This window comes from Mustela nivalis, assembly GCF_964662115.1.
Source record: "Mustela nivalis genome assembly, chromosome: 19".
NCBI lineage: Eukaryota > Metazoa > Chordata > Mammalia > Carnivora > Mustelidae > Mustela > Mustela nivalis.
Genome location: NC_139038.1, coordinates 16,255,767 through 16,278,820, shown reverse-complemented (window position 1 = coordinate 16,278,820; position 23,054 = coordinate 16,255,767). Strand labels below are relative to the sequence as shown.

Genomic DNA, 23,054 nt, shown 5'->3' with positions numbered 1-23,054 from the left:
CTAAGCATTTACAATTCAATTTTTCAGTCACACTGAAAATGTTTCAAATATTCAGTAGCCACTGTGGCTAGTGACTGGTGTACTGGACAGTGCATGGTTTTCTTTTTCTTTTAAGATTTTATTTATTTATTTGACAGAGATCACAAGTAGGCAGAGAGGCAGGCAGAGAGAGAGAAGGAAGCAGGCTCTCCGCCGAGCAGGGAGCCCGATGCGGGGCTCCATCCCAGGACCCTGGGATCATGACCCAAGCCGAAGGCAGCGGCTTTAACCCACTGAGCCACCCAGGCGCCCCTGGACAGTGCATGGTTTAGAGCAATCTAAACTGCCATCCCTGGCAATCCTGTTCAAGAAGGCAGGGGATTACGTCCATAGGTTCTGGAACCTCATAATGGGGAGGGATCCTGAAGACAATGTAGCTCAAATTCCCTTCACCACCATGCATGCTTGAGCATCCTCAAAAATGTGTGCCATTCGGCGCCAAAAAAAGAAAGTGTGCCATTGGGAGCACCTGGGTGGCTCAGTCAGTTAAACATCTGACTCTTTCTTATTTTAGAGAATAAAACAACCTCATTTATTTAAAGATTCTATTTGCTTATTTGAGAGAGAGAAAGAGAGAGCATGAGTGGGGTGGGGGGGAGGAGCACAGGGAGTGGGAGCAGCAGACCCCCCCGCTGAGCAGGGAGCCGGATGCGGGGCTCCATCCCAGGACCTGGGATCATGACCTGAGCCCAAGGCAGAGGCTTATCTGACTAAGCCACGTAGGTGCCCCTATTTATTTATTTGAGGGAGAGAAACACTCTCAGGGAGGAGCAGGGAGAGGGTATGAGGAAGCAGACTCCCAGCTGAGTAGGGAGCCCAGATTCGGGGTGATCTCCCAAGCAGGAGATCATGAACTGAGCCCAAACCAAGAGTAGGACGCTCAACTTACTGAGCTGCCCAGACACTCCAAAGCATCTGACTCTCGATTTTGGCTCAGGTGACGATCTCAGGATGGTGGGATCGAGTATGGAGTCTGCTTCTCCCTCCCCCTCCTGCTGCCCGTACTCTCTTAAATAAATAGATAAATCTTAAAAAGAAATATGTGCCATTGGAGGAAAGTTTCTGGGGAAGATGGTTAAAATATACTATGTGCTGGCTTTCAGCAAGATAACTGGAAACTTCTATAAAGGATTAATCCTTCTTCTACTTTTTACAATTTTATTTTTAAGTAATCTCTACACCCAACGTGGGGCTTAAACTCACAGCCCTGAGATCGAGAGTCCCCCACTCTATGGACTGAGCCAGCCAGGCACTCCAGATTAATTCGTTTTTGAAAAAAATAACTATTTGCTGAATATCTACTAAGTAACAGGTGCTGTGCTGTGGCCTGGGATATGGGATGATGATAATAATAGCTAAATACTTATTGTAGCTCTGATTAAAGACCAAGGCACTGGCGTATTACATATTCCTGCTGTCGTCGTAACCACCCTATGAGGTAAGTAGTGCTATCACCTCCGTCTTCCAGACGAGAAAGTCTGGACATATGGAGGTTAAGTAATTTGGCCAAGGTCACACAGCTAATAAGCGGTGGCGCTGGACTTGTCAGCAGACTGACTCCCTCTGGTACCGCCGTAAGGAACAATGGCCTCTTGTTGAGCTCCAAGTTCTAATCTCATCCATCCCATTCACTGGCCATCTTGCCCTCTTTTTGCAGACACGAGAGAGATGAGATTGCCCTATTCCTCTTGTTTCCCAATGGTCAGGGCTCTGCCTGGCCCCGCGGGGCAGCTGCGGCGACCTCCCCTCACCTGGCAGGTGTCCCTGCGGCCCTCCGGGTAGCCAGCACACAGCATCCCTGGCAAGAGCTGGAAAGTGAGGTTGAAGGGGCCAGGCCGGCTGTAGAGACACTGACAGGCGGCCTCTCCCAGCAGCCTCAGCTCCACTTCCTGTAGCACCCATGGGAGAGGCAGGCGGTCTGCAGGTCGAACCAGAGAGCAAATGCTGTGAGGCAGATGTGAAGTCCCCTGGTCCCCAGCTCAGCGTTGTGCCCTTGAGGTGCCTCCTGGACATCTCTGTCTAGATGCCCCGTGACACCCGCACCCGCTGTGTTCAAAACCAGTCATTGTCACCTCCCGCTCTTCTCTTACCTCGGGAATCGCCTCACCCAGAACCCAGTGAGAGCTTCCACAGATGGTTGTGCAGTGGAGAAAGTTATCTAGACGGCACAAGATGCATGTCGGGGCTAAAATCACTAAGCTCTGAGCCCCAGTGTAGGTTGTATAGTCTTGAGAGGGTGACCTTTTCAACAAAGACGCCATATAGCCTAGCGTGGTCCCACGCTAAGTTGACAAGTTGGCAAGCATGGCGTCTGTACATCATCCTTGGCCTCGCCTCAGTTCCCAAGTCCTGAAAACCTCTCGTTTATGACTTCTTGGAATTTTCACTACAACTGCCCTAGTTCAGGAGGCACAACTTTGGGCCTAGATGACTGGCCTAGGCTTCGACTGGTCCATTCCCCAACCCACCCTTCACTTATTGCTGACAGAGAAATGTTCTTTTTTTTAAATTATTAAATTAAAAAAAATTTAAATAGGTTCCACGCCCAATGTGGAGCCCAACTTGGAGCTTAAACCCATGACCCTGAGATCGGGACCTGAGCGGAGATCAAGAGGCGGACGCTTAACTGACTGAGCCGGCCAGGCGCCCCATGACAGAGGAATGTTTCTAAAACTCAGCTCTGATCTTACCAAAAACCATCAATGGACCCCACTGTTTACATCTGAGCCCTCCGCCCTCTCCTGGGGTGAACCTACCTTTGATGGAAACAAAGTCTCAGATTCCAGGAATGTGGGGGGAGCTGTGGACCCAGCTTCTTCCCTCCACACCGGGCTTCCTGCAAGGTCCCGTGATGGTGAAGCTGTACCTGAGGGTCAGCCAGGGAGGTTTGGGGATTGTCCTGGGGATCCTGGGAGCTGGTGGGGTGCTCTGGCCCTCAGTTTGACCTTAAGGCTTTCACGGTCCAGCCCGAGCAGCTTCTGTGGCCTCTGTTGCCTCTTCCCCTTCCACTCCGGCTTCCCAACCTGGACCTTCTCCAATTAATATGTCTCATGTGGGTTCCCAGAGTGGCCTCCATGTGCCCCCACTTTCCTGTAATGCTAACTTAGGTCCTCTTTACAAAGCCTCCCCAGAAATCCCCTGTTCTGGGGACGCCTGGGTGGCTCAGATGGTTAAGCATCTGCCTTTCGCTCAGACTGTGATCCCAGCATCCTGGGGTCCTGGGATTGAGCCCCGCATCAGGCTCCCTGCCGAGCAGGGAGTTTGCCTGTCCCTCTCTTTCTCTGCCCGCTGCTCCCCCTGCTTGTACTCTCTTTCTCTGTCAAATTCATAAAATCTAAAAAAAAAGAAAAAGAAGAAAAGATCAATCTCCTGTTCTGGGTGCCCTTTATCAGGATGGTCTGGGGCCATCACCAGACTTCCCCGGTGCTCAGAATTACCTTTTCTTGTCTTCTCTCCCCTTGATGGGGGCCCCTCCAAGTACAGGCTGTGGCACCTTCCTCATCCTTGCCAAAGCCCTGGGCACTACACAGGACTGATCACGGCACATGCACAATAATTGTGGGGCTTTGCTAGCATGGACTGTAGGATGGTGAGGAACGGGAAAGTGGTCTATTTCCCCCCACACCTTCCAACACAGCGTTTGCTTATCTACTGAATTTCTAGCTTGTCTGCCTACTGGAGCTTAAGCTCTGAGAAGGCAGGGAAGTTTTGCTTATGTTCGCTGATACATCTCTAATGCCCTAGTCGGTGCCTGGCCCAAGAAGGGGCTCAAGACGTGACCTGTCGAGTGAATGAAAGATGAACTGAATGGAGGAGAGTGACTTGGGAGAAGACAGGAGGTGGGCGCGTAGACGCGGATTGGGGGGTGGGGGAGGAAGAGGAACGGGGGTAAGAGGGCAGGGGCTGCCATCTGCCGAATGAGCTTGCAGGACTCCGGGCGCTGTGCTCTAGTGCCCGATTGCCTCGGGCAAGACTATCTACCGCGCACGAGTTACTGCGATGTGAGGCAGCGGGCTATAACCCTGACGTGGGTTTTCTCATTTAATCCACCCAACAACCCCACGGACTGGGCACTATTTTCCTCCGTTTTCAGAGGAGGGAATGGACTGGGTGAAGAGCTAGGGTGGGAACCCTAGTCAGATCCTAAATGGAGGAAAGAAAAATCTGGAAGGAAAGGCGAGGAGGGAATGGGGTGGATGAGTGCGGAGTCTCAGTTTGCGGGCCCAGAGGGAGGAGGACTGGCGGCCCCGGGGAGCGGCCCTCGCAGCCGCCGGGCGGAAATCCGCGCTCCGGGCCCCCGCCCAGGGCCCCGCGCCGCGGGTTCCACCTCCCGAGCTGCCGCCCCGAGGACCCACGCACCGCGCGCCGCGGCTTCTCCCACTCGCCCCGAGGTGCCGCCCCGGGGCCCGCTCCGGAGGCTCCCGCTCTCCGGTTCCGCACTCCCCGACCCCCCGCCTCCCACTTACCGTCTTCCTGAATGTCCCCCCAGCCGGTGGCCCAGCAGGCCGCGCCGTGGGCGAAGCGGTGCGAGGCGCGCGGCAGGCAGACGGGCCGGACGGCGGGGCCCAGCCGGGCGGGCGAGGCCAGGCGCAGCAGGGCCAGGTCTGCGCCCAGGTCCACGCGGGTGAAGTTGTCCGGCACGAGGATGGCGGCCACCGCGCGGACGTGCGCGCCGTCCAGGGGCCCGTCCTGGGAGTGCGCGCCCAGCAGCACCGACCACTCGGCCGCGGGCTCCAAGGTCCCGTTCCTGCGCCGAGGCCCAGGCGGGAGGCGATTAGGCGGACGCGAAGACGGGGCGCCCGACAGCCGTGGGGTCGCGGCTCAGAGGCCGGGGAGCAGGTGGGGTTAGTGGGAACCCGGGGGGCGGAGCCGGATCTAGATCTGGGCTGCGGCGATCCAGGCTGAGTTAGGTTCCCCGAAGCGGGAGGATCCGATTTTGAGGCGGTGGGAGGAGGACCCGGGGCAGAGGGGATTCCGATTCGGGTACTGCGGGGAGTGGTGGGGCGAGTGACCCGGCGGTGCCACCCGCATTCAGGGCCGCGCGGAGCTCGGTTCCAGGTTAGCGGTCGGAGACTCCGGGTCCAGCTGCGGGGCGGGCCTGGCTTTGGCAGAGGGTCGGGGCGCGGGCGAGTACTCACGTCAGGAAGCAGTGAGCCGCCGAGAGCACCCAGGACGGGGCGACGAGGGAGCCCCCGCAGACGTGGCCCCCACGCTGCTGCAGGCTCACCTGCCACGGCCAGCGGCCTGGCGGCGCGTCGGAGCCCCCCACGATTCGGGCAGAGGGCTCGGGGCGACCGCAGTCTGCGATGGAGGACCATGGAGGTCAGCCTGCCGGGTGTCTGACGCCGGCCCGGAGGCCCGCGCAACCCAAGACAAAGCCTGGCTCCCACCGACGTTAATTTGCCCCTTGAACAGGAATCAAGAGGACTAGGGACTGTTGACTTCCCGGCACTGGCACCTCCCTCCTCACCTAACCAGACTTTCTTTTTCTTTCTTTCTTTTTTTTTTTTTTAAGGTCTGAGGAGCCCCCGTTCTTCCTTACCTAGATCATCAGGTTCTTCCTGGGCGGGACTGAGAGCTGGGGGTTGGAGGGGAAAGAGGGGAAGGTGCTGGGACCCCAGCCCGTCGCTGCCAGCCTCCAGCGTCCTGTTCCCCGCCCCTCCCCCCACCTGCCCCTCCCCCAGTCCCCTTTTCCAGCGTCCTCCTGCCTTTAAGGCCTCCCACGTGATTCCCCCAGTCTGACTGCCTTACCTGAGTCCTGGAAAGCTCCTGGGATGGGGCTGAAGGCTGGAAAGAGGGAAGCAGGAAGAGGCTGGGGACCGACACTGAGCGGCCTCCGCGACTCCCCTCCCCCACAAGCTTTCCGGCTGCTGGGTCTCCCCGGACGCTCGGGCCCCACCCCCCTCGTACACCATTCCTCTCCCTTCTGACGCCTTACTCCGTCCTGTTTCTGACCTTCTCCTTCCCTTCCTCTGACACCCCCACTACCCACACAGGACCCAGAAGTCCTGCTTTCGGACTCAGGACCCAGGCCCATCAAAGCCATCTCCTGTCCCCTGAAGTTACCGAGGATCAGAAGTGGAAGGAGCAGGTGCTGGGACATGGCACATTTGAGTCAGCCGGAGGCACGGAGATGAGTGAAGGTCTGCTCCCCGCCACAGCTCTGTCCCTGCCTAGGCAGCCCGTGACACCCGATGGTCCCAGGACCAGCCCCACCCTCCCTGGCTGGAGCCCATCTCTGGCAATCTGAGAGGATCTGGGGCTGGAAGGGGGAAGTAGGGAGCCTAAGGCCCCACCCAGAGCACTGTGAGCATCTCACATCTCTGGAGGCCCAAGGTGGGGGTGGGAGGCACATGTCCCAGCCCCAGGACACGGCTGGGTGGGAACCCTGTGGGCCGGGGAGGAAGGAGAGGGCGGCCAGTGCTGGGAGGCTGAGGCCCTGGGTCCTCGGTGAGGCATGGCTGTAGGGGAGCCCAGGCCCTTGGGACAGAGGAGGTGGCCCCTCAGTGGCGTGACTTACCTGAGACCTCACCTCTGTTCAGGGTGTGGCTGATTACCCCAGTGGCCTGGCCTTCTCTTCTCACACAGCTCTGGTTACTGGAGTTGCTGGCCAGGTCTGGGAAGGGAGCTCTAGGGAATTCAATCCCACCCAACAAAGGGATCACAGATTCCTCTGGTTGGGCAGGGCCGAGGATTCTGGGGGGGCCGGGGGGGGGGGTGCGCTGGGCAGCCTGGCAAAACCAAGACGGACACCACCCTTTTTTATGTTAAGAGTCGTCTCCATTGTGTTGTTATTCTTTGTGTGACCCTGGGAAAGTCACTCAACCCTTCAGTGTATATCAATAGGAGGCCACTAAGAAACATGTGGTGCCTCAAAGAGGAATTGTGGGGAGTTTAGTGAAGGAACCATTTACAGAGGCACAGGCAGGGTTAAGGGAAACCACCAAGGGCTGGTGAAGCAACCCTGGGGCTAGCAGTAATGGAGAACTCTGCCCTGCGCTGCTGGGAGAGGCAAAGAGAGGGAGCACAGACCCGAAACAGAAAGGAAGAGCGGCAGAAGGAGAGAGAGGCTCCGGACAGGAGCCCCTTCAGTGGAGCAGTGCGGCCTTCTTCAGCGCGTGGCTCAGCAGGGAGGAAGCTGGAAGTAAGTCTCCATCTCCCGTTCCTCCTTCCCTCTGCTCACCTGCTAGCTCCTCCAAGCTCTGAAACTTCCCCGAAGCTGGAGGGATCCGGAGCCCATGATGTGGCCCATAAAGATCGCTCTGGGGAAGCAGATCAGGATGGAGAAGCGGTGGAGGAGAGTCACAGTAGAGCCACCCCCAGGTTTCCCTGCCACGCATGAGAAGAGCAGTTCTTTCTTTCCTTTTTTTTTTAAGATTTTATTTATTTATTTGACACAGAGAGAGAGATCACAAGTAGGCAGAGAGGCAGGCAGGGAGAGAGGGGGAATCAGGCTCCCCACTGAGCAGAGAGCCTGATAAGGGGCTCCATCTCAGGACCCTGAGACCATGACCCAAGTCAAAGGCAGAGGCTTAATCCACCGAGCCACCCAGGTGCCCAGAGAAGAGCATTTCTTTTTTTTTTTTTTTTTTTAAAGATTTTATTTATTTGCCAGGGAGAGATCACAAGTAGGCAGAGAGGCAGGCAGAGAGAGAGAGAGGAGGAAGCAGGCTCCCCGCTGAGCAGAGAGCCCGATGCGGGGCTCGATCCCAGGACCCTGAGATCATGACCTGAGCCGAAGGCAGCGGCTTAACCACTGAGCCACCCAGGCGCCCTCACATGATCTATTGATTTAGTCAGTCAGGAACTCCAAAGGCAGGAAGTCTTTTTTTTTTTTTTAACGTTTTTTATTTATTTTTTTGACAGAGAGAGAGAGAGACAGAGATCACAAGCAGGCAGAGAGGCAGGCAGAGGCAGAGAGAGAAGCAGGCTCCCCGCTGAGCAAGGAGCCCGATGCAGGGCTCGATCCCAGGACCCTGATCATGACCTGAGCTGAAGGCAGCGGCTTAACCCACCGAGCCACCCAGGTGCCCCAAGGAAGTCTTAATCCTTTCTCCAACTCAACAGATTTGAGGAATACGACTTGCTCCTTTAAATGTGCTGATGCAAAATGAAAAAAAAATTTTGGAATCCCTAAAAGTTAAGAAAGTTTTATTGGAGCCCAAGGTAGGAAAAGCTGCCTGGGAAACACAGTCTTCACAGGGAAGAAAGTGCTCCAAAGAATGAACGGTTCTTACAGGGTTATTTACAGGATTATATACTTTTTTGTATCTTACAAAAGTCAAAAGATTATAGGTTAACATATAGGCAGGAATCACAAGTTTTAATGTCAAGGAATTCAGGGAGCAGGAGCATCAACCTTACATTAAGGACGAGAAGGCTTTCCTTTACGCTACTCATTTACAATGTATGCTTGGTAGGCCATAAATCGGGCTTTTGGTTTTTTGTTTTAATCTTTATAAAGATTTTATTTTGGGGGGTGCCTGGGTGGCTCAGTTGTTAAGTGTCTGCCTTTGTCTCAGGTCATGATCCCAGAGCCCTGGAACCGAGCCCCTGCATCAGGCTCCCTGCTCAGTGGGGACCCTGCTTCTCCCTCGGCCACTCCCCATGCTTGTGTTCCCTCTCTCGCTGTGTCTCTCTCTGTCAAATAAATAAAATCTTTAAAAAAAGGATTTTATTTTTTAAGTAATCTTTACACCCAATGCAAGGCATGAACTCACACCCTGAAATCAAGGGTTCCATGCTCAGGGTGCCTGGGTGGCTCAGTCAGTTATGTTTCCCACTCTTGATTTCAGCTCCGGTCTGTCACAATTTCGGAGTCCTGAGATCGAGCCCCACATTAGGCTCTGTGCTCAGTGGAGTCTGCTGGACAGTCTCATCCCCCTGTTGTCTCTTGCTCTCTCTCTCTGATTCTCTCAAATAAATAAGTAAGTAAGTAAGTAAGCAAGTAAATAAATAAATAAATGTTTTTTAAAAAAAGATTTTATTTACTTATTTGACAGACAGAGATCACAAGTAGGCAGAGAGGCAGGCAGAGAGAGAGGGGGAAGCAGGCTCCCTGCTGAGTAGAGAGCCCGATGCGGGGCTCGATCCCAGGACCCTGAGATCATGACCTGAGCTGAAGGCAGAGGCTTAACCCACTGAGCCACCCAGGCGCCCCAACAAATAAATCTTAAAAAAAAAAAAAAAGAGTCGCGTCTTCTACTGACTGAGCCAGCCAAGCACTCCCCAGCTTTTAGTTTAAACAAAGTTTATGTAGTCATGCTGAGTTAGAAAGAAATGTAGGGGCACCTGGGTAGCTCGGGTGGTTGAGTGTATGCCTTTGGTTCATGTCACGGTCTTGGGGTCCTGGGACGGAGACACGTGGGGTCCGGCTCCCTGCTCAGTGGGGAGGCTGGTTATCCCTTTCCCTCTGGCCTCCCCTGCACTCCAGCCCGCATGCGCGTGAGCTCGCGCTCGCCCTCTCAAATAAATAAATTAAATATTTTTTAAAAAGAAGTCTAAAATGATTTCCCTTATATATCAGGCCTTTAGAGAGTTTTGTCTATCATCAAAGAGTGGCTCACCAAAGCAAAGGTTCTTGTGGGGGGAAGGGGGAACACTTTGCTTTAGGGAGACAGATTGAAATTTCTGGGTTGCAAGGACAGTTTGCAAAAGCTGCCTCTGGGAATTCTGGTTCTTCCAGCCCAAGATGTGTTTGCTTGAGAATCGCTGTTCTAAGCTTCCTAACAACCAACAAACACAGAGAGGGAAACCCAAGCAAAGTCTCCTCCAGGTCCTAGGCCGGAAACTCATTTTCTCCTGCAGGTTCTGATGGGGAGGAAACTTCTGGGTAATGAACTCTTCTTCAATAGCACCATTATGGCAAATGCAACAAAGAGTGTCATGAGGTTGGTTTTTATTGTGCTGCTTACTGGCAGCCAATAACCCTACAGTCAAACCACAAGTCAATAAAATAATGATGTGGTGGTTGCCTCTGGGTAGCAGAAACCATACAGACACACCGTTCTCTGCGGGTCTGGTCCGTGGAAGGAGAACTGTCAGATCAGCTACCATACTCGTTTTCTGTCACCCATAGAACAAACAATCATACAATCGATGGCTTAAAGCTATAACAGTTTGTTACCCTATACTTCTGAGAGTTAAAAATATGACAAGAGTCTTGCTAGGCAGGGCTGGGTTCCTTCCTGGAGCCGCTAAGGGAGAAGCCATTGCCTTGCCTTTTCAGCTGCTAGAGGCTGCTCTCAGTCATGGGGTCCTGGCTCTCCTTCCCCATCTTCAGAGCCAAGAAGGCTGCATCTCTCTGACTTCTTCTCTTTTGCCTAAAGCCCAATGTGGGGCTTGAACTTATGACCCTGAGATCAGGAGTCAGACGTTTTACTGACCAGGAGCCCCTCTCTGACCCTTCATCTGTCTTCACATCTTTCTGTCTGACCAAACCAGGAAGGGTTCTTCGAGTTTAAGGATCCACATGATTAATGGGCCCAAAGTCCTTTTTGCCATATAAGGTAAAATATACCTTAAAAATAAATAAAATGTTAAAAAAAAGAAAATTGGCAGTATTGACTTAAGCTGTATGCATACTTGTATTATGATTCCAAAATACTTATGATTAGACAAGAGAAACACGTGTGCCAAAAGACTTGAGCATAATGTAGGGTCCATAGCAGTTTTATTCACAAAAGTCGAAACCTAGAAACAGCACAGATGTCTCATAACAAGAAAATTGACAATTTATACCACAATTTATTATTGTGGTGCTTTGATACAATGGAATTCTGTGTAGCAATAAAAAAGAATGACCCGTTTTTTGTTCACCAAAGAGAAGGTTCAGACTCTATGATTCCAATTATATGCAACTTAAGAGTATGGCTCCTGGGTGGCTCACTTAGCTAAGCGTCTGCCTTCCGTTCAGGTCATAACCCCAGGGTCCTGGGATGGAGTCCCCCATCAGGATCCCTGCTCAGCGGGGAGTCTGCGTCTGCCTCCGCCTCTCCACACTGCTTGTGCTCTCTCTCTCCCTCTCTCTCTCTGGGTCAAATAAATCATTAAAAAAAAAAACCCAATTCTTATCCTTAAAAAAAAAGTCTATTGATAAAACAACAACAACAACAACAACATCAAAAACAAAGCTAGGGGCACCTGGATGGCTCAGCCTGTTAAGCGTCTGCATTTGGCTCAGGTCATGATCTCAGGGTCCTGGGTTGAGCCCTGAGTTGGGCTCTCTGCTCAGCGGGGAGTCTGCTTCCCCCTGCCCCTCTGTCCCTCCCCAACCCACCCCCCCAGCTTGTGCTCTCTTCCGCACTCTCTATCTCAAAAAAAAAAAAAAATCTTAAAAAAAAAAAAAAGAACAAACAAAACTAATTGATATTGGTGAAGTCAGAATAGTGGTTACCACTGTGGAAGTATTGACCAGGAAGGAATGAAAAGGAACGTGCTAGAGTGCAGGAAAGTTATAGATCTTGATCTGGGTGGTGGCCACACAGGTGTACACAAACAAAATTTCATTAAGCCGACCCTTAAGATTAGTACACTTCATGCACTTTACTGTAGGGTTCTTACACCTGAATGAAGAGAGACAAAACACATTTTGCAAGTAAGTGAATTCCAGGGTCAGTTAAGGATAAATGAACTGAACCAGATCCAAAAATGCTTTCCTAGACCACATGCTTTGGTAGAAGGTGGAATATTACCTCAGATACACCAGGGAATAAGGGTTATATAGTTTCTGAAAGTTCAGCCAAAGCCCTTAGCAATTGGAGAAGCAATAAAAGCATGCTTAAGCAAAGTTGTTGCCATCACCTCCCTGATAAAAAAAAAGATCATTTCTTTAAAAAAAAAATTTGGTAACAGGTTACTTATTTTCTGAATTGGCCTTCTCAGTAAGAAGGTTATCACTGACCTAAAAAAAAAAGACATCCTTCAGATAATCCTTTAAAAATATTGTTTCTCTCGTAGGTCAGTCACTTCTCAAGAAAACTGGAAGAAAAATATTGCTTCTCTCAGCCAAGCTTTTGAAAGGTGCTGGGTGGAGGGAGCAGGAGACCGTTTCAACAGGTTAAGGGCAGAGCCGTCTACGCATCACAGAAGCTACTGGCGGGCCGGTGGCACTGCGTCTCCTTGTGGAGAGAAGGTCCACTCAGGTGAAGTTGCTCTGCTTCTGGTCAGGGCTGCCCGGCGAAGAGCTCGTGGGCAGGACCATGTGTCTCCTCAGACAAGAATCGGGAGTGTCTGCTCTAATGCGCCCCAGAATGGGTGCCCTTACCGAGTGAGCCTGCAAACATTTCCGTCTGGGTAGCGTTCAAGCAGATGTAAGCCCCTTAGGGTCTGCCTAGATGAAAACAGAGGATGTTCAGTCAAAGCTCAGGTGATCCATGAGTAATTGTTTTTGTATCACTATGTCCCTTGCAATATTGGGGATATAGTTATACTAAAAAATATAATTTGTGTTTATCTGAGATTTAGATTTAATTGGGTGTCCTGTATTTTTATTTGCTCAATCTGGCCACCCTATTACCTTGGCCATAATATTGTCTCGCTAAGTTACTGTGCTGTTGCCTCTGCTCGGGAAGAACGAGACTTTCTGGAGTGAGCTCCAGGATAACCCGAGCGACGGTCTAAAGGGCCTGGTCCACCTTACTTGACGGGGTGATCTTCTGAATGGGGACAGTTGAGAAATTCCTGATGAAAGTTGAGGACCTCCTGACTCCACTCTGCAGAAGGCTCGTTAGCGGTTTCCGCCCCGCCTTCTAGTGCTCGCCCTTGTGAGGGGAAGAGTAACTGGAGACACCAGCGCCACCTGCCCCTAACACCTGGTCTCCAGGGACCAGAGGGGTCGAGTCCCCCAGCCTTTCTCTCAATGTAGTGCCTGAGCAGCTGAGGCCTACTGGAGCCAGAAATTGCCCCAGGAGGTGCCTGGGTGGCTCAGAGGGTTAAGAGTCCACCTTTGGCTCAGGTCAAGATCTCCAGGTCCTGGGATGGAGCCCAGCGCCGGGCTCCGGGCTCGACAGTGAGCCTGCTTCTCCCTCTGCCTCTGCCACTCACCCTGCTTGAATGAAAAATTTAAAAAAATATATATATACATATATATTTAAAGATTTTATTTATTTATTTATTGGATGAAGAACGCTTAATTTCTTATTGAAAATATTGAGAAAAAGATTTTATTTATTTATTTGACAGAGAGTGAGAGAGCGAGAGAGGGAACACAAGAAGGGGAGAGAGAGGGAGAAGCAGGCTTCCAGCCCAGGAGGGAGCCCCATGCAGGGCTCGATCCCAGGACCTTGGGATCATGACCTGAGCTGAAGGCAGACGCTTGATGACTGAGCCATCCAGGCGCCCCCAAATTAAAAAAAAAAAAAGAAACTCTTAAAAAAAAAAGAAAAAAGAAATCGCCCCAGGACTCAGTACTTTGGTCTCAAATGAGCAGTCCTACTTTAACTAAGAATACCTCACCATTTTTTTTTAAAGACTTATTTATTTTTGCAGGCAGGGGAGAAGGAAGAGGGAGAGAGAGAATCCCAAGTAGACTTCATGCTGAGCACAGGGCTCAATGGTGGGCTCAATCCCATGACCCCAAGATCACGACCTGGGACAAAGTCAAGAGTCGGATGCCCAACCAACCGACTGAGCCATGCAGGTGCCCTAAGAGTACCTCAGTTTATTGAGAGCTGTTACACGCCATTCGGGGGGTGGTTCCTGAGAAACAGAGGGAATGGTCTGACTTGTGTCTGGAATAGACACCCTCTGCCTCAGCGGAGAGCAGCTGTGGGGTTCTCCTGCGCAAAACGGAAGAGCGTGGCTGAGTCAGTGTGGTCCCTGCAGGTGAGACAGGTGACCAAGAGGATGGAGGTGAGGGCAAGATTTTTGATAAGTGGCTAGAAGCAATAGGGCCCTGACTTGGAGGCTGAACCAGGAAGCTTTCTGGACTCCTCTGGTCAACAGGGGGCATGGGGCAGGGTAGGATCTTGGGCATTCATACCATAGCAGTTACTTCTCCTGGGGGTGGGTTTTGTTCTCTGAATTCTAAACATCTAAAATGAGTACATGGGTACCAACGGGCTCATTTACCAAATGAGTAAAATGAGTCTCAACTGGCTGGCTTGGTTGGTAGAGCATGGAACTCTTGATATCAGGGTTGTGAGTTCAAACCTCACGTTGGGCATAGCGCTTACTTGCAAATAAAGAAATATAGAAATTAAGTATAGCTAATTAATTAATTAATAAAATGGGTGCATGAGGAAGAAAGCTATAGGTAACGGAAACCCATTCGGATTCTCTTACTACAGAAACTGGCGCGCTATTGTCAGGGTATCGACGGTTTCTCATTGAATCCCAGAAGCTCCCACGGGACTGAAGCTGTATGTGCTAGACTTCTAGACCAGTTCTGTCCACACAGAGGTAACTAGTCACATGTGGCTGCTAAAATTAAAATTAAAACTGATTAAGTGGAAATTGAAATTCATTTCCTTAGTCACACTAACCGCATTTCAAATGCCCGATACCGTGTGTGGCTAGTGGTTCCCATACTAGACAGCAGAGATGTAGAACATTTCTTTACTGCAGAAAGTCCTATTGGACAGCTGCTTTAGATTACGTATCCAGCTTACTATTGCTCCTATCTGCTCCCATGGTCCACCGGAATGGGATCTTGGCTGCTATTACATCAAATTTTGAAATTATTTGCCCCTGCTTAAAAAATTTTCTGTGGATGGAGTGCCTAGTTGTCCCAGTTGGAAAAGGATGTGACTCTTGATAGCAGGTTCCTGATTTTGAGCCCCATGTTGGGTGTAGAGATTACTTAAATAAAAAATTAACTTTATGGGGTGCTGGGTGACTCAGTTGGTTAAGTGTCTGACTCTTGGTTTCTGCTGAGGTTGTGATCTCCAGGTCATGAGATGAAGCCGCATGTAGGGCTCTGTTCTCAGTGTGGAGTCTGCTTGTCCCTCTCCCTGCTCCCTATAATAAATACTTAAAAAAAAAAAACTTAAAAAGACAAATAAACTTTAAAAAATCTTCTGTGGCTGCTCAAAGCTCTTATAATTAAATTAAGCTGCTTAGTATGGCCAGCAATGCCCACAAGAAACGGCCTTGATGCCTTTTCCCAGTATCATACTACTAGTCATTTTGAAAGGCACAACCTTACTTCCCTGGCAAGTTCTTGGTCCAGAACCGTGGACTCAAGCTGGGCTGATCAGGGTGTTAGAATGGGCAGTGGTCTTCAGGTGATCTTGCCTGGCCCTGCCCTCTGATAGATCATTATTTCTCATAGTTCTTTACAGAGGAGCACCTGCTTTGTATCTTGGTTCGGATTGGGTTAGCTCCTTTGGTAGTTGACCCTCCCTAGAAGTGATCTTAAATTTCTGATCACTGCAGGCCACTGCCTGGGTTAGGTTAGTACACGAACCGTCTAAGGTATGACAGGCGGATTTATACTTGGCCCCAATCAGCTCATAGAAGAAATCATGTGGCTTTCTGATCCTTTTTCTGCTGTGGACTGTTCCACAGAGGAGATCTCTCAGGAGACTTGGGTTTACCCATGGATCTGCAACTTGATTTTTACCTTGCTTTCAGATTGGTTTTAATAATAGATCATAGTTCAGTGGTTTTAATTCTAATTCAGGAGCTGGCAGACTGGCCCTCTGGCCAAATCCAGCCATCAACCTCTTTTTGTAAGTCAAGTCTCATGGTACCACAGCTACTTCCATTCATTGACCTGTTGTCTAGGGCTGCTTTAGTGCTATGAAGACAGGGTCGAGTACTTGCTACAGAGACCTTTACAAAGCCTAAAATATTTACTGTCTGTGCTTTATGGAAAATGTTTAATTGACTCTTGTTCTAGATGGTCAACTTGTGGACAAAATTCCCATTTTTATTATTTAAAAGATTTTATTTATTTATTTGTGAGAGAGAGAGCTGGAGGGAAAGAGAATCTGAAGCAGACTCTACGTTGAGTGCAGAGCCCTACTCAGGGCTTGATCCTGTCACCATGAGATCATGACCCGACCTAAACCAAGAGTTGGGTGCTTATCCAACTGAGCCACCCAGGTGCCTCTAACATTGTATCATTTCTATCAGTGAATAAAACAAAGATCACCAAAGTTTGAAATAGCTTTTTTAGCTGAATGTGTTTGACAGAAGAAGAAATTCACTGGGAGGGTTGCTGAGTGGGAGAGGTCAAGAGAGCTGAATATTAAGAGGGGGTTTTCATGGTGATATGCTAATTAAGAATGAAAACTGAACACTTTGGATAGAATGGAATGAATCCATAGGTTCGACCCAGGTGGCTAAAACAAGGCCCATTGGGCGCCTGGGTGGCTCAGTGGGTTAAGCCTCTGCCTTCGGCTCAGGTCATGATTCCAGGGGCCTGGGATCGAGTCCCGCATCGAGCTCTCTGCTCGGCGGGGAGCCTGCTTCCCCCCTCTCTCTGCCTGCCTCTCTGCCTACTTGTGATCTCTCTTTATGTCAAATAAATAAATAAAAATCTTAAAAAAAAAAAAGCCCATTGTTCATTGGTCAAGAAGGAGTCTTCAGTTCGGTCCCATAAGGGTCTGGCATCTGGAACTCACTCAAAGTCCATGCCTATTTATTAGTTTCAGCTGGCTGGAACTAGTTGTGATGAAATACAGTACTCAGTTATGCTATCTTGTAACAAGTATCGCTCCAATGGACATCTTCCCGGTTTAGGAGATACACTCTGGGGCCGCTGGCAGACTCAGTTGGTAGAGCATGTGACTCTTGATTTTGTGAGTTTGAGCCCCATGTAGGGGGATAGAGTTTACTTAAAAAAATAAAAAAAAGAGATACATTCTAGGTGTGTTTCCTGCCTCTTTCATTATACTATTTGAGATTGCTAGCGTGAGAGCCCACTGAAACCCAAAGGAAGGGGGAAGACGGTGAAAGCTATTCCTTCCCTTTTTTCTTGCTAATCAGACCCCAATTTTGTTCAGCCACTGGATGGGCAGCAATATGTTCGTGGAGGTAAGGTGCCCTACCCTCTGCCCTGAAGTTCTGAGCCTCTTTGGGTTAACACTGCTCCTCTTTATCAGAAATCGATCCAATTCTGACCCGCGGACAGTCTGCTGGGACTTCTGAGAAAGAAGAATTTTTTCAAGGAGAAAGAATCATTTTCACAGGGCAGGACTGTCCTTCCTGGCCCCACCCTGTGCTTGAGGAAAGCCACGTGACTAGTTCTGCCCAGTGAATTGTAAATGGAAATGAATGTACAACTACTGGACCAAAGCTTTAATTCGGAGACCTCTGGCGCTTGTTTTTCCCCCTCGCCCCCAAAACTCCCAGTGTTCTAGTTTGGTCCCATTATGAGGATGATGCAGAGCAGAGCTCTCGGTGGACATGAAGCATAAGCAAGAAGTAAACTAATGTGTGTTATTTTATTACTATAGCATAATAATCTAGCTTAGCGGTTCTTAAAGTGAGGTCCGGGGAACTCTTTGGGTTCCCAGACACTTTTAGAGGGGCTGTAACATCAAACCTATTTTCATAATAATACAAAGAGATCATTTGCCTTTTTCACTCTCTGAAGTTTTCCAGAGACTACATAACATGTAATGATAATTAAAAGTTTATCAATTTCTAATATGGTAGCTGTAGATAGCTGTAACCTACCTAAAGAAAAGTTTTTTGGGGTTACTTTCTTCTTTCTTCGTTTCCTTACTTTCTTTTCATACATACTGACATTTCTCCAAAATATTTGTTTTATGAAATGTCTTATCACACAAAAGTATATCTTTAAATTACTGTACTATCCAGAGCTTTGTATTTTATCCATAAAGGAGCATCTTTGCCCGTCCACTTTGGGCTACGGATATACCAACATAATTTACAAACAGAGTAGCTGGCCAGCACATCTGTTGAAGCAGGTGCAATGGTCCCTGCGGCCTGGGCATCCCGAGACAGCCTCTGTAGTGTGCAGGTCCCAGCTGGCCTGTTGAACACTTCCAGTCATAAGGTCCCCAGCATACCAACTAGAATCAATGCTATTGGAACCTGATTTTATATTATCGGATTTATAAAATCATAGGCCCTCTCTGTTACAGGAATTGTCCTTGGTATTCTTTTCCTTACATTAAGGGGGGAAAAGCTTACATCCTTGTGTTTTATTTTTGCATCTCTGCTTCCCTCTTCTGTTCCACATCAAAACATGTTTTCGGGCCTCTGCCCATCTGCCCTCTGTTTCCTGAGTACAGAGATTAAAGATTAAAGGTTTTATTACTCAGACATTTTATAAGGCAAAGTAAAGGGCACCTAGGTGACTCAGTTGGTCAAGCCTCTGACTCTTGATTTTGGCTCAATTCATGTGGGATCGAGCCTTGTTTCAGGCTCCATGCTCAGTGCAATCTGCTTGAGATTCTCTCTCCCTCCGACTCTCGCTCTCTCTTAAATGAAATAAATAAATAAATAAAATCTTTAAAAAAAAGAATGTAGGGGCGCCTGGGTGCTTCAGTGGGTTAAACCTGTGCCTTCAGCTCAGGTCATGATCCCAGGATCCTGGGATCGAGCCCTGCATCGAGCTCTCTGCTCTGCAGGCAGCTTGCTTCCCTCTCTCTCTCTTTGCCTGCCTCTCTGTCTACTGGTGATCCCTGTCTATCAAATAAATAAATAAAATCTTTAAAAAAATAAAAATAAAAGGGGCGCCTGGGTGGCTCAGTTGGTTAATCGACTGCCTTCGGCTCAGTATGATCCTGGAGTCCCTGGATGGACTCCCGCATCAGGCTTCCTGCTCAGCAGGGAGTCTTGCTTCTGCTGACCTCTCTCCTCTCATGCTCTCTCTCCCTCTCTCAAATAAATACATAAAATTTTAAAAAAATAAAAAAAATTTAAAAAAGAAGGTAAAATTAAAGTCTGAATTATTGAGAATTACTAGGTAAAGCAGGCCTGTCCATCTATTTGCTTTTGATAATAATTAAATAGCTTAGACCAAAGCTGGAACAAAGATATCTTTGGGTGCTTGGCTGGTTCAGTCAGTAGAGCCTGTGATTCTTTCTTTCTTTATTTGACAGACAGAGATCACAAGGAGGCAGAGAGAGAGAGGGGAGGCAGGATCCCTGCTGAGCAGAGAGCCCGACGTGGGGCTCCATCCCAGAACCCTGGGATCATGACCTGAGCTGGAGGCAGGGGCTTAACCCACTGAGCCACCCAGGCACCCCGAGCATGTGATTCTTGATCTCTGGGTCACAAGATTGAGCCCTAGGTTGGGTGTAACTATCCTCTAGTTACTCTCTAGTACTTGGGAGTATTCAAGTGTTTATTACATTCCTTAGGTAACACCACTGAAAAAGAGTTCTGGAAACTAATTCAAGATTATTCTGGAAGACTCACCCAGGGAGTTTACTTGAACCATTTCAGTGTAAATACTACATGTTGTCTTAGACCAGTAGAAGGAGGCTGTGAAATATGAAAACTCCGGCCAATCACAAGCCCATAACTCCCCTACATTTGGGTACATTTTGATATGATTATCAGCGAATTTCCACACGATTTTGGTACTGGCCCAGAAGGGTTTGCCTATTGTCATAGAAAAGTAGCAAACAATAATCACATTGAGCGGAGTTATGTTATTTTTCTCTGTGGACTAAAATAAACCATGCCTGTATCTTCAATTTTACACTCAGTAGTGGTTGGGCTTCTGGGATAATGTCTTTCTCCTCTTACCACAGAGAAGAAACACATCTTCCGCTAAAAATTACTAAGGCCAAATTTACCCATAAAAATGTCTTCTTATTTCAGTAAGGACCATCAGGAAAGAAAATGTCTAAAACGAGAAGAAAATCTTCCAGTTTATTTTGCCATGTTTTTCAGACCTATTTTTTCAAAAAAAAATTTTTTTTTTAAGATTTTATTTATTTATTTGACAGACAGAGATCACAAGTAGGCAGAGAGGCAGGCAGAGAGAGAGGAGGAAGCAGGCTCCCTGCTGAGCAGAGAGCCCAATGCGGGACTCGATCCCAGGACCCTGAGATCATGGCCTGAGCCGAAGGCAGCGGCTTAACCCACTGAACCACCCAGGCGCCCCTCAAAAAAAATTTTCTAAGTTATCTCATATGAAACTTTCACTAAAGAAAGGAGTTGCTAAATTCTCTGGCTTCTAGTCAGCTAAAAGGTATAAGCCTTAGGACAAATTCTTTTTTTTTTTTTTAAGATTTTATTTATTTTTTCCTGACAGAGACACAGTGAGAGAGGAAACACAAGCAGGGGGAGTGGGAGAGGGAGAAGCAGGCTCCCCGCTGAGCAGGGAGCCGGATGCGGGGCTCCATCCCAGGCCCCCGCATCATGACCTGAGCCCAAGGCAGACCCTTCACCACTGAGCCACTCAGGCACCCCTTTTTTTCCAAATTCTTTTTTAATTTTTATTTTCTTCTTCTTCTTTTTTTCCCAAAATTCTTAACAACATTGGAAAAACAACTGTTTAGTGGGAAACAAAAGCTGTCATGGATATTACTAGAGATGTCCTTCTAGGTGTGTGCATGTATCTGTCTAGCCCTTTTTGGTGGATATAGCCTTTTCAGACTCATCTTGGTGGCCCATATGATTTCAAAAACTTAGTAGGGAAAGCAAATAATGTAAACTATCCCACTGATTTGTTTTCCTTTTTTTTTTTTTTTTAATTTTAAAAATTTATTTGAAATCGAGGGCACAAGCAAAGGTAGAGGCAGAAGCAGGTTCCCTGCTGAGGAAGGAGCCTGATGCAGGACCCTGGGATCAAAACCTGAGCCAAAGGCAGACGCTTAACAACGGAGCCACCCAAGCACCACGATTTATTTTACTTTTTATTATTTTTATTTTTAAGTTTTTAAAAATTTACTTATTTATTTATTTGACAGACCGAGATCACGAGTAGGCAGAGAGGCAGGCAGAGAGGGAGAGGGGGGGAAGCAGGCTCCCTGCTGAGCAGAGAGCCCGACTCCACTTGGGCTTGATGCAGGGCTTGATGCAGAGCTCAATCCCAGGACCCTGAGATCATGACCTGAGCCCAAGACAGAGGTTTTAACCCACTGAGCCACCCAGGTGCCCCTTGTTTTACTTTTTAAAATGTCACTCCTAGGGGTGCCTGGGTGGATCAGTTGGTTAAGTGAATGCCTTTGGCTCAGGTCATGAGCCTGGAGTCTGGGATCGAGTCCCACACTGGGCTCCCTGCTTGGCGGGGAGTCTGCTTCTCCCTCTGCCTCTTCCTTCTCATGCTCTCTTTCTCTCTCAAATAAATAAATAAAATCTTTAAAATAAAAGAAGATTTTATTTATTTATTTGAGAGAGAGGCAGTGAGAGAAAGCATGAGCGAGGAGAAGGTCCGAGGGAAAAGCAGACGCCCCGTGGAGCCGGGAGCCCGAGGTGGGACTCGATCCCAGGAGTCCAGGATCATGACCTGAGCCGAAAGCAGTCGTCCAACCAACTGAGCCACCCAGGTGTCCCAGATAAATAAAATCTTTAAATGTCACTCCTAGGGGTGAGTTGAACCGAGCTTCTGAGTTGGGCTCTGCACTTAGCGCAGAGTCTGCTTGTCCCTTTTCCTCTGACCCCGCCTCCCTGACCTCACACACTCTCTCTCCAAATAAATAAAATCTTTAAAATAAGTAAAATGTCATTCCTAGCAAGTTAAAATACATAGGTGGATCATAGTTTCCTTGAAACATCCATTCAAAAAAAGGTTTTCATATTTATAAATTTCCTTTTAGTTGCCCCACAGAGAAATCAGAACTCTTCTTAATAGTTTTACTTGTATCTTCTTGTCAAAATAAGCCAATAAATCTGATATATATTTTTAGCATGCGAGGGTTCAGATCTTTGCATGAACAAGTCAAGCATAAACAAGTTTTGTCAGATTCTTCTGCATATTTGTCAGGAAGCCCCTACTCTGCTACTCTTTCTAGGCCCTTTTTTCTTTTCCTTTGTCTTTAGAATCGAAAACCCTAGGGTCCTGGGTCTTTGAGAAAGGCGATGATGCTGGAATGCCACCAGAGTCTTTTACATTACAATTTTCATGAACCAGGTGCCAGGATTCAGGGTTGCCTAATTCGTTCCCCTGGGACATCTAACCCATTTGGGGGTGACTGTGGCACAATGATGGGAAACTTTCCCACGGTCCCCGACTCCTCACCCGGTGCCTGTTCAGGTTCCTGACCCTGCCCTTCCTGCTCAGACCCAGTGACCTGTGTGGCGCTTTACCAGCTGGTGCATGCAGCTTTTCTCTTAGTGCAGCCCAATTTTCTGCTCAGTATTTACTTTCCAGTTCTGTTGACTGTGACAACCTCTCCTAGAGACACAAAACCCGAGGGAGGTACACACAGAGGCCCTCCCTATCCTGCCCAAAGAAATAATAAAGCATTTATTTCTTTCTTGAAGCCATATACCTTGAAGGATGGGTGAGAGAGAAAAGGACTTTTACTCACGCCTACTATGTTCCAAGCCAAGTTACAGATGACTTGTAAATGGGAATATCATTTGGTATTTATAATTGGTCTCCAAGGTCACTTTCTTCTATTCCTGTTTTGAGTGATATGAAGTAGCGGAGTCTTTTCATGCCTCGAGGCCTCTGTTTAGGATGGTGTGGGTTTCGTCCTACAGAATAGCTAGTTGGGACTGAGTGAACTTCAGGTCTTGGGGTGCCTGGCTGGCTCAGTTGGTAAAGCACACAACTTGTGACCTTGGGGTTGTAAGTTCGAGCCCCAGGTTGGGAGTAGAGATTACTTACAAAAGAGAGAAAAAAATAAGAAAGAAAGAAGTTCAGCTCCTGCTCCTTTCCTCAACCCTTGAGGCCTGCATTGGCTGCACTGGCCTGGAGGAAGGGGTGCTTTTCTCTACTTGCACTGCAGGCTGCAAGTGGTCCAGGTCTGGCCCAATGCCAGAACTCCACCGCTCCTCACTGCCCCTCAGGCTCCTGAGAAGAGGGGCATTTTCAGCTCTCCCTTCTGAGCTTTGTAGACAGGGCACCAGCCTAAGTGCAAGGCCAGGACAAGAACCCAGTCAGGTGGTTTCCTCCCTTTTTCTGTTCTTGCTGGTCT

At 48.7% G+C, this 23,054-nt stretch overlaps 1 protein-coding gene and 1 long non-coding RNA gene across 4 annotated transcripts in view; one reads left to right on the top strand and one right to left on the bottom strand.

The window, feature by feature from the left end:
• The window catches only part of PRSS36 (serine protease 36), a 30,903-nt gene that overhangs the window by 4,434 nt on the left and 3,415 nt on the right, over positions 1-23,054 (bottom strand). Inside the window, exons 1-7 of one of the 3 annotated variants that reach the window (XM_082714298.1) lie at positions 7,223-7,579; positions 6,560-6,655; positions 5,791-5,826; positions 5,582-5,617; positions 5,178-5,340; positions 4,506-4,786; positions 1,791-1,957 (exon numbers count right to left, since the gene is read on the bottom strand). In XM_082714298.1, coding sequence (XP_082570424.1) covers positions 1,791-1,957; positions 4,506-4,786; positions 5,178-5,340; positions 5,582-5,617; positions 5,791-5,826; positions 6,560-6,655; positions 7,223-7,379 — 936 coding nt within the window. In that variant the 5' untranslated portion in view covers positions 7,380-7,579. Of the gene's footprint in view, positions 1-1,790; positions 1,958-4,505; positions 4,787-5,177; positions 5,341-5,581; positions 5,618-5,790; positions 5,827-6,105; positions 6,423-6,559; positions 6,656-7,222; positions 7,580-23,054 lie in introns of those variants that run through there. The other 2 variants (XM_082714299.1, XM_082714297.1) reach the window with 2 other exon arrangements.
• On the top strand, positions 6,094-10,592 carry LOC309854869. The gene is made up of 2 exons (XR_014306466.1): positions 6,094-6,182; positions 8,835-10,592. It is a non-coding gene; the product is annotated as an uncharacterized lncRNA (long non-coding RNA).